General features: G+C 43.1%; 1 protein-coding gene across 1 annotated transcript; it reads left to right on the forward strand.

Moving 5' to 3' along the window:
* Positions 1-4096: 4096 nt before the first annotated feature.
* Positions 4097-10262, forward strand: Dspp (dentin sialophosphoprotein). The gene is made up of 4 exons (XM_063249495.1): positions 4097-4147; positions 5182-5268; positions 5420-6370; positions 6835-10262. Exons 1-4 carry the CDS (start codon positions 4097-4099, stop codon positions 8989-8991), a joined length of 3246 nt encoding a protein of 1081 aa, XP_063105565.1. The 3' UTR covers positions 8992-10262.
* The last annotated feature ends 616 nt before the right edge of the window (positions 10263-10878 follow it).

Here is a 10878-nt window from a genome sequence, read left to right on the forward strand (position 1 = left end):
ATGTACCCTATAAATAAAAACCAAGTTGTATTCTGGGAGAATACAACTTCAAGGCAAATCTCCTTTCTGTTCCCTTACTTTACTGCTCTCCCTACATGCGTGCATGTAACATTCTGGATAAACCAATGTTGGATAAGCACAGTGCTTGTGCTTTTAGGTGTTTCATAGCTTTGGTACTGTAACATGAAATACAGGCATATTCCTGAAAGTTCTGAATGCATGCACAGAGAGACATGGATTGTTAAGGCTTTGAAGTCATGCATTGGAAACGTGGTTTAGGGCTTCCATGCCTCACAAGGAAGCCTGGAGCTCCAGAGAAGGATCATTTCAAGTATTAAGGTTTTGAGCAAAAAGGTTTTGGCTTTCTATTTAGCACTCACAACTAAGATGATTGAAAACGAAATCTCTTATGTCTATGAATTTCTGCACTTCCAGATGCCTTAAATAAATTCCAACCTTTCAAGTATCTGTTTTGGCATTTTAGTTTGAATACTAAATGGATAGAGTTGTAAGCTTTGCACCACTGCTTACCTTAGATCAAAATGGTTCCCTGGGTGTTACTTTTATAGACTGTTAAAGATCCCTTGGGCTACATCAAGAGTGTTGTATGTGGACGATTTCTTGAATTATAGCACAGAAACTTTAATGCCTACTTCAGGAATGATAGGAGTCCTAAATAGGCAGTCATATTTACTAAAGAAACCTAGAGTTTTCTTAGATTGCCAACCATAGCAAGACGAAAAATGTCAGGGTGACAGAGCTTAAGTGGCTCTTTCAGATATATCACATTGATTCTCTGTATTTAACATGGAAAGCTGCCTTCCAGAAGCTGTTTAATTAGTGAAAGTAACTCTGGGCCCTTAGGAACCAAATGGTTCAGTGAACAAATACATAGCAACAGGCGAGGAAGTGGGGCGTTATTACGAGCTCCACAGACACAGGGACACCTTGCAACCCCATATCAGGGATCCGAAACAGTGATTGGCTAAGAAAATTATCAAACCGAGCTTAAATTTCGTCAGGTAGAAAATTGTCATGCAAAAGTCCAGGACAGTGTGACCCTCTCAGTCGTCAAAGAGAAAGATAAGAAAAGCTGGATTTTGAAAGCCCCTCTGAAGGCTCCTAAGGTAAGAAGGTGCGTCCCTTCACGCGGCCCACAGACTCCACTAGAGAGAACTTTGCATGCCAGAGAAGGCAACTTGATTTCAGAAAGTGAATACCAACTTCGTGATTGCATTTTTCTTCCTTGCTCACATGTCCTATGGACAGGGCATAAAAAGAGCTAACAGAGACAGCAGAAAACTCTGTGCAGGGCAAGGCCAGACCTATCTGACTGGGAAGCGGACTTTTCCACTGCCAGTGTGTTGTTAGGTATCATTTGCTATTAGGAAGGGTAAATACATAAGATACAACAAATATCAGAGCTTAGGGGTCAGGATATTTTATACACAGTTGACTAAAACTCCACCACTGTTATGTTTATGCAGAAACGAAGGACTTTAGATCTAATCAGAGTCACTTTGCAGCTTTGGTGCTGCAAAGCTATGACAGGGTTTAATGAGAAAAGAAAGAAAAAAATCGATTCCTCTTAAACTAGATAAAATAGTAACATTAAACCTTTGACTCTTACTGAAACCAAATGTGGATCTGGGAATCTTACTTAACACATTATGCTACATATAGTTAAAAGCCTGGCTTTTCCACCTAGTTATAGGCTTTGTGAGAGAAGGACTCAGTATCTGGCCTGTATTTATTAGGCCTCTGATGACTGACTGAATCCTAACATTTGATAGCTTAGCATCTGCAAATTCAGATTTTGGCTGTGAAATTAATTGTTTTGAGATTTGATGCTAGAGTTCTGAAAGCCAGTTTAAAACTTAAGATACCTAGTGATTCTGACATCACATACATTTTCTGTTTTAAGTATTGTGGTAGAGTTGGGGAAAAAGGACAAGGTACCCCAAAACTGGCAAAGCTGAAGGTGGAAATTTGATTGCCTGATCACTTTGATTAGTTCTGATAACAACTTGGGTAACTCATTTTAAAAATCCACCTCAGGCTTTTAGGTAAGCTGCTGTGAGTCTTTGCTTTCACCACTGTCCTAGTTACTTGCACAGAGTAGCTTGCTAATTACTCATGCCAGTTCACGTACGATAATAGATGGAATCCTCCGGGGCAGCTTCTCAGTTCTGAAGCTTTCACTTCAGGCTCATGGCATCTGGCCATTTCCATGTTGGTCTTTCCAGCCTTCACCTGCTTGGGCGAAGGGTGACAGGCACCCCCGTGATTGCCCCTGAAGTGGAGCTGGAAGGGTGCTGAGAGCACAGACTGATGGATTGCAGGGTGGAAGGGGGGAACACTCTGCAGCCCTCATTACAGGGGCCTTCCCAAGACACACTGGCTCCTTCAAATCACAGTGTGGATCAGCCCTATGTAATAATCAGGCTGGGACTTTGATTTCTGCACCATCAGACAGCCATCGCTCTGTCCTCAAGCTCTGTGTGACACTTGCCCCAGAGTCAGCTCACCCTCATTTTATTCTGCAGCATTTTTGGAAGAGCTCTAACTATTCTTAGCCCTTTGCTGAGCAGCTACAAGAGCAAAGAAGTTGTTTTCCTCAGTAGCTCTAGAACCATGTCCTTTCTCCTCTGAGGAAATACCAAGGATTCCTATGGTAGTTGGTATTCACTGAGGCTTCATTGCCATTATATTCAGAGTCTATGCAGAAATATAACTTTTAAATCCAGTGGAAATTCATGAAACAGGACAAAAAATTTTTCTTTCTATAATAACAGTATCATGATATCAAGAAATTCAGTCTTCAGTAAATAGAAACTTAAAATGTTTGATTCACACAGATTATGCAATGTCTATTCCAATGCATGAAAAATACGTCCTAAATCAGCAGTGGTGAACCTATGGCAAATGTGTTGTTTTTGTTTTAAGACAAAAGATATTAATGGATGAATTGTTTTTTCTAAGCTAAAACCTCAGTGCTGGGTTTAAATGCAGTGTTGCTACTTTTTGATAAATAAGGGGGTTTGGGGTTGGAGTTTGGGAGTGTGGTCTCTAAAAGGTTCACCATCACAGTCCTAGATGCCTTCTGAATCAAAATTCTAATAGAGATGAGAAGCTGTGTCTTTAGATACCCTACATAATAATTAACATCATTTGTTAGGAGATTGCAAAGTGCTGAACAGCACTGGGAATGTTTATAGTGAAAAGTACACATTCATGAAATGCCCTGTGGTGTCTTTTGCTGACCTTGCACCTGAAGACAATTATCACCAAGACACTGGGGAGCTCACTGGAGGGTGGAGGAACAGATAAATAAACTGACCTTTGTAAAACAGCTCAGCATGTTGCTGGCTGGGTGCGCAGGAATCTCTGAGTATAAAAAGGAGACACCAAATGCCCTTTGCTGTGGAGTCAGAGAGTCTTGGAGATAATTTTTCTGCTAAATCTTGGGGTACTCTGAGGCATAGTGCTATTACTGTCCTAAGTGGAGGCAATGAAGTTTTAATGAAGCTACTTAAATTTCTCAAGCTAACACCACCAGTAGTGAGATAGAACTTAGATCTCTGGGCCTGAACCCCATTTTCTTTCCACAAGCCTAAGGCTCCCAGATCAGCATTTCTTCTCTTACAGTCTGATGCAGTCACATCCTACAGACTGGGTCAGAGATCACAAGAGCTGCACCTTTAAAGCACAATTTGGGTAGATTTAGTTAATGCCTGGTTAAAGCTCTTTAGAAGAGAGACTTGTCATTGCCATCAAGAACAGCAGAAGGACAAAGTCACAGACAGCTCTGGGCTGAACCTCCATGGCCGTTGGTTAGCACAGGCAGTGAAGGGCCAAGAAGCCACTTCAGTACTGACCCTGATGATGCCCTCCCATGTCACTATAGCCACCACACAAGGTGGACTTTGGGAACATCAGAAATCTTGTGTTTGGTGCAAACTCCTTGCCCTAAAATGGTGCAAATGTTACAGACCAAAAATATATATTACTGTAGTTACCACCTTTTACGTGAGAGTAATTTATTTTGTATATTTCTTTTCTTAAAAAGGGCCATTGATTATTATCTCTAAGGAAAATGAAGATAATTATATATTTTTGCATTTGGGCAGCAGCATGGGCCATTCCAGTAAGTATGTTCTCTTTGGAAAACTTTCTTACTTTGCTACCTATTTTAACCTAACAAAAATATTTCTTCAAGTCTGCAGATAGACTGAGTTTAAAAGTTTAGAATTGCATGAAAGAGCTTTCTAGATACCTTTGAGATCTCAACAAAAACAAATATGCAATCCATGTCTCATTCCTCCAGCTAAAACTCATGACTAATCAGATGAGTATTTAAAAACCTCACTCAGTTTAATTTACATTGAATGTCAAGAAGTTATGAAGTCTTGATCCATCTTTATTTTGTGTCCTATGAATTTTATTCTAATATCAAAAAGCCTGTGCTGTTTAGAAAAATTGAAAGAAACAGCAATATGGAGATTAGGGTTTTTAATAAATGAAAAAACTAATGTTTCAGTCAGAGAGTAAGTATTTGTATGCTCACTGGAAAATTTGGACTATCTGAATAAAAGTGGATAAAGAAACATTAAACAAATCAAATCAACCCATTTAGAATTTTATTAGCCAGCCCCCATTTTTCAACATTTCCACACACTATCTTAGCATCATGCTGGCATTTCTGCAGTTGAGAACTTTCCTAAGTATTTCAAGTGTTCTTGCAGAGCAGGACTGTGTTCTACAGGATTCTGCATCAGTGGGGCTGGGGTCGCAGTCCCTATTTTCTTACTGTTGTAGCGGGGATCATACTTGGGCTGGGTCTTGTGCTCAGCTTGTGGTACAGAAATACCAAGGGTCTATCTCTTTGTCTTATAAAAGGCAATCCTCATATGGCTGAGATAAAGTGGTGCAGCTAAAATTTCAATAAATTTGGTGGTAGAATAATGAAAAGTATCCAGTTTAAAATTCTAGTCCTGTAATGAACTGTTCTCTTTTTTACTTGGTTAGATTAGGACTTGACCTTTGTGTTCCAAATTTCTTCTTCACTGAAGGGAAACTCTGTGTGTGTCTCTGTGTGTGTGTATGTATGTATGTACTTGTGGAATAATTATGTACCCAAAATAAGAGTCTGTACAGTCTCCAGTGTTTACACTTTGGCAGGTTCCTCAATTCGGACCATCGGAGAGACACACTTTGGAAAAATCTGAGAATGTACATCTTCTAGAAAAATCAAAAGTGCCACTACAGGTATGGGATATAAAATGTGTTTCCTTTTATTTCTATCCCCAAGGTGTTTTTTGCTTTCCATAAGTTTTCTAAAATTTTCACTCACTTTTTCAGTTTGCTTTGCTGCAAGACAACCGCCATGGCTTACTTTTGAACTGTTTCTCTTCTCTAGAGTGAGCTAAATGTCAGTGCCACGACCGAAGAGATCGGTGTTCTTCTGCGTGAAAGTGAATTAGTAGGACAGCGGTCCACCCAGGACAGTTATGCAGGGGAAGGGACAGGTTGCGAGTGGACTCACCGAAGAGAGAGTGGTCTCCCTTCTACACACCCCATCTTAGCAAATAAACAGCAGGGTGCTGAGGAGGAAAGTGAGGTTGCAAGAAGACAGGAAACCCGTGATCATGAGGGGATATGCGGAGAAGATAACACAGCAGATGGCATCAGAGGACAGGGAGACATCATTGATAATGCTGCTGCAGTAAATGAGAGTAATATTAATGGACATACTGATCAGGACACAAGAATGGGAGGTGCTGGCAAAGCAAGCCATGATGAAGACGCCGCTGTTGTCCAAGAAAATGGACCTCAAGGAATTGGAAGTGATTATAACACAGCCGGTGAAGCTGAAACGGGGAACACAAAGGGAACACCAGCTCAGAGAGGAGGCGAAAGAAATGGGAATCAGGAGGCTGAGGCAGCACCAGGCAATGGAGAAAATGCTGGCCTGGAAGACTCTGAAGGGAGTCCTAGCGGAGATGGAGCAGATCAAGATCAAGGGGGCTCTGGTGACGGTGAGGGTGGAGAAACACGGAACGGAAGAGGGGGGTGTGATACCAAAAGTGGCCAGGAGGGCCGGGCTCATGGCAGAGAAGAGGACAGCAGCCTACGTCAGAGTTCAGTGAGTCCTGAAAACGAGAACACTGAAGGAGGAGGGCTGCCCCACACAGACACGGGTGGAGACGGTACCTCTGACAGCCAGGGGGATTCGGGTGGAGCTCCCCAAGGCAATGGCAGTCCAAGAGGAGAGGACGCCCAGAAACCCAGCGAAAGGAAGAGCAAAGATGTGGGAAATGGGATCCCCAAAGAGTTCGGTCCAAGCACTGTTGGGAAGACCCAGGAAAAGGTTGGTTTTGACTCTGATTTCCACCAGTAGCTGTTTATATTTTTCCTTCCACTCTGCTCAGGGCACAAAAGTAATGATGATTACCCTCCAGGTATGATCTATGTATTGTTTCAATATTTAGTGAAAAAGCGCGACCCTCATTAGATGTTTACATAGAATAATTTCTAAAATTCAGACATATCTGAACATTTGACCACAATCCTAGAAAAATCCACGCTTAATACCGATTTTCCATGTGAAGCTGACATGTTCCTGATGGGGAAAATGTGCATGGGACGAGAACAGATCTAAGCCCCGGAATCTGTTCAAATCCTGAGTAAAGCGGGCTGAGTAAAGCAGTTGCTGAGAAGCACTAGATGCTGGACCCCTACTCCTGTGGTCACTTGTCCCAGATGATTCTCCTTGGACCATGCAGTTTTTCAAATATTCACTAAATGATCTCTGTTTTCTCGAATGTCCCACAGAGAACAGAAGTAGAAGTTCTTAGCCTTGGCAGCAGGAGTAATGCCACCAAGGAAGTTGTGAAAGTCGGTGAAGGCACAGAGCGTAAAGGACCCCATGGGACAAGCAGAGGAAACATCAAGACTCATGGAGAGGGGGGCCCAGCAGGACCTGGCCCAAAGCCAGAGCCCGGGGACACACCCGGGCCTGGCAAGGCAGGCAGTGGCAGTGACAGTGATGGCTGTGACAGCTGTGATCTTGACGAAGGGTCCATGCAGGCGGATGATCCCCACAGCAGTGACGAGTCTCATGGGAGTGATGGCACTGACTCAGAAGGTGATAATGGCAACAGCAGCCGAGGAGATGTCACATACAACTCTAATGAATCCAACGATAGTGGTGACAACAGTGACTCAGATGGGGAAGATGATGGTGACACTGACAGCACACCGGATGCTAACGATGGTGATGGTGATGGTGACAGCGAGAGGGAGGGCAGTGCTGAGGCAGGAGGCAGTGACAGTGATGAAAATGGTGACAGCAAAGCTGACAGCAGTGACAGTGATGACAATGATAGCAATTCAGATAATAGTGACAGCAGTGACAGCGGTGACAGTGACAGCAGTGACAGCAAATCAGACAGCAATGATGGTGAGAGCAGTGTCAATGACAGCAGTGACAGTGACAGCAAATCAGAGAGCAGTGATGGTGACAGCAGTGACGGTGACAGCAGTGATGGTGACAGCAGTGACAGCAGTGACAGTGACAGCAGCGATGGTGACAGCAAGTCAGACAGCAGTGATGGTGACAGCAGTGACAGCAGTGACAGTGACAGCAAATCAGACAGCAGTGACAGCAGTGACGGTGACGGCAGTGACAGCAAATCAGACAGCAGTGATGGTGACAGCAGTGACAGCAGTGACAGTGACAGCAAATCAGACAGCAGTGACAGCAGTGACAGTGACAGCAGTGACAGCAGTGAGAGTGACAGCAAATCAGACAGCAGTGATGGTGACAGCAGTGACAGCAGTGACAGTGACAGCAAATCAGACAGCAGTGACAGCAGTGATGGTGACGGCAGTGACAGCAAATCAGACAGCAGTGATGGTGACAGCAGTGACAGTGACAGCAAATCAGACAGCAGTGACAGCAGTGACAGTGACAGCAGTGACAGCAGTGACAGTGACAGCAAATCAGACAGCAGTGACAGTGACAGCAGTGACAGCAGTGACGGTGACAGCAAATCAGACAGTAATGATGGTGACAGCAGTGACAGCAGTGACAGTGACAGCAGTGATAGTGACAGCCAGTCAGACAGCAGTGATGGTGACAGCAGTGACGGTGGCAGCAGTGACAGCAAATCAGACAGCAGTGATGGTGACAGCAGTGATGATGACAGCAAATCAAACAGCAGTGAGAGTGACAGCAAATCAGACAGCAGTGATGGTGACAGCAGTGACAGCAGTGACAGAGACAGTGACAGCAGTGACAGCAAATCAGACAGCGGTGATGGTGACAGCAGTGACAGCAGTGACAGCGACAGCAAATCAGACAGCAGTGATGGTGACAGCAGTGACAGTGACAGCAAATCAGAGAGTGGTGATGGTGACAGCAGTGACAGTGACAGAAAATCAGAGAGCAGTGATGGTGACAGCAGTGACAGTGACAGCAAATCAGAGAGCAGTGATGGTGACAGCAGTGACAGTGACAACAAATCAGAGAGCAGTGATGGTGACAGCAGAGATGGTGACAGCAGTGACAGTGACAGCAGTGATAGCAGTGACAGTGACAGCAGTGACAGCAGTGACAGTAGTGACAGCAGTGAGAGTGACAGCAAATCAGACAGCAGTGATGGTGACAGCAGTGACAGTGACAGCAGTGACAGCAGTGACAGTGACAGCAGTGACAGTAGTGACAGCAGTGAGAGTGACAGCAAATCAGACAGCAGTGATGGTGACAGCAGTGACAGTAGTGACAGCAGTGACCGTGACAGCAGTGACTGCAGCAATAGCAGTGGCAGCAATGACGGCAGTGACGGCAGGGACAGTAGAGACAATAATACCTCTGACAGCAGTGATGAAAATGACACTCAGAGCAAGTCTGGTGATAACGACAATGGAAGTGACAGTGACAGCGACAGTGAGGGCAGTGACAGTAACCACTCAACTAGTGATGATTAGAACAAAGAAAATGTGGTAAGAGGCAGGATGCTGACTCCGATAGGACAAAGGAAGGAGAGAACTCCTGGAAGCCATGCAAACATCATCAGATGGCCATGGACCCTGTGACACTGCAGGGCTGGCTGGGGACCAGGCCCCAAGTCCCCCAGAGGGAACCTAGAAGGCAGGAATTTTGATGCACTCATTAAGAGATGTTCATGTCCTGAAAATATTTTGTTAAAATGGTGAACATAAACATACAAGAGTAATGAACACAGTCCTTAGTACTTTACACAGAAACCATCAGTATCACTTACTACACGACCATTTCGACTAAGCAACTCAGTAAGCAAACTCATCCTATAGACAGCCAGCATCACCCTGCACCCTGGGAGTCAGGTCTCGGGCGGGGGGCGGGGGGGTCTGCTCACTGTGCAGGAAAGGTCCTGTCACATGATGCCAGCTTGGCTACCGACTCAGTCCCTTGTTCTGGGGGAGAAATATCTTTGTAACATGAGAAAAACTCATAGTAATTATTTAATCTATGTGAGGCATGATCCCAAGAGGGCTTATGAATTGTACATTACCTGAGTTCTAAAGATTGTAGTCAGAAAAGAACACAGGTTGGTTTAGACAAGATCTGTGTACAATACTGCATTTCTTTACACCACTGGAAATTGAGTAAGAAATCCCTACAACTATAAACAAACCTGATGCAGCACCTACAACAGAACAGTGCATCCAGCAGCCTCTCCACCTACTAAGTAAACTGGCATGGGAATAGATGGCTCCAGGAGGTGGGGTCAAGGTAAATCACACATTCAGTGCTGGGCTATCAGGTGTCTAAAAACAGTCTTCCTAAGGCCACCTCGGTTTGCATTTTCCTTTTAAATCTCAACATGCCAGACTCCCCAGACCAGAACCTGAGACTCTCTTTTCTCTAGCAATCTCTTCAAGAAAGCCAAAGTTGCTAGTGGGTAATACCTGGAAAACCTCTCTTTCTTATTTAAGAGTCATGTATGCAGTTAAGATCCCAGCATAGATCATTTAGCTTTTGCATGCATAGGGTAATTCTTAGTCTTGAGATGAAGTTCAAATGCTGAACAATTAGAATCTTGAAGACTCATGAGAAAAGAATAATTTTTTGTGGGTGGATATATATCACACACTCTCAGGACTTTTGAGAGTGAAAGGGGTGTTATGATTAATTACAGAAGGATATGGTGTGTAAGTATGGATTGCTCCAGGAGACTGGAGGATACTAACCAATAAACTGTTAGGGTATTTTTCAAGATTTAGTGTAATTTCCCTCTTTTCACATGTAGGTAATTATTTTAGATTTGTCCTAATTTCAAAGCTAAGATTTACATTGGAAAGTTATAAATGCAACTTCTTCAACATTAGTTTTCAATGTTAATATCTTATAATTCAATATTAAGCAAATTCTACTAAAATTTTTTAGAAGGCTTTTTTTCTCCTTCTTCCTCCTGTATGCAAAAGCTTCTTAAGAAATCAAAATTACAAAGAATTTTGTTACAGCCTTTAAAAATGCTGCTATTAAAAACTTCTTTGTAACTCCTCATACAGTAAAATGTCAAATCTTGCTATAACCCATATAATTACTCCAAATCTCTTACCTTAAAATATGCTTCAAGTTTTCAAGTTGATTACACTTTAGAATATTTTGTTTCAATTTGTAAAGCACCACTTCTAGTATGTCACACCTATTTCAAATGTTGTCATGAGTACCAAGTTACCAATGTATGTCAAATTCTTTGTAAACTGGACAAGATGTGTACGTGAAAGAGCATAAATTTCAATGATATAATAAGCATTTATTAATACCATTGCTAACATGGAAAACTCTTCATCCTAAGGAGTCTACAAATATTTGTCATCTCCATCACA

Source organism: Cavia porcellus, unplaced genomic scaffold (genome assembly GCF_034190915.1).
Source record: "Cavia porcellus strain 051 isolate PalLab524CR breed Dunkin Hartley unplaced genomic scaffold, mCavPor4.1 scaffold_5, whole genome shotgun sequence".
Lineage (NCBI taxonomy): Eukaryota > Metazoa > Chordata > Mammalia > Rodentia > Caviidae > Cavia > Cavia porcellus.

What these genes read in the sequence shown, in the direction of transcription:
- Dspp (XM_063249495.1), top strand. Translation starts at nt 4,097, where the DNA reads ATGAAGATAATTATATATTTTTGCATTTGGGCAGCAGCATGGGCCATT. An exon ending in CAGCAGCATGGGCCATTCCA is followed by an intron (nt 4,148 to 5,181) that starts GTAAGTATGTTC and finishes ACACTTTGGCAG; the next exon opens with GTTCCTCAATTCGGACCATC. An exon ending in AATCAAAAGTGCCACTACAG is followed by an intron (nt 5,269 to 5,419) that starts GTATGGGATATA and finishes TCTCTTCTCTAG; the next exon opens with AGTGAGCTAAATGTCAGTGC.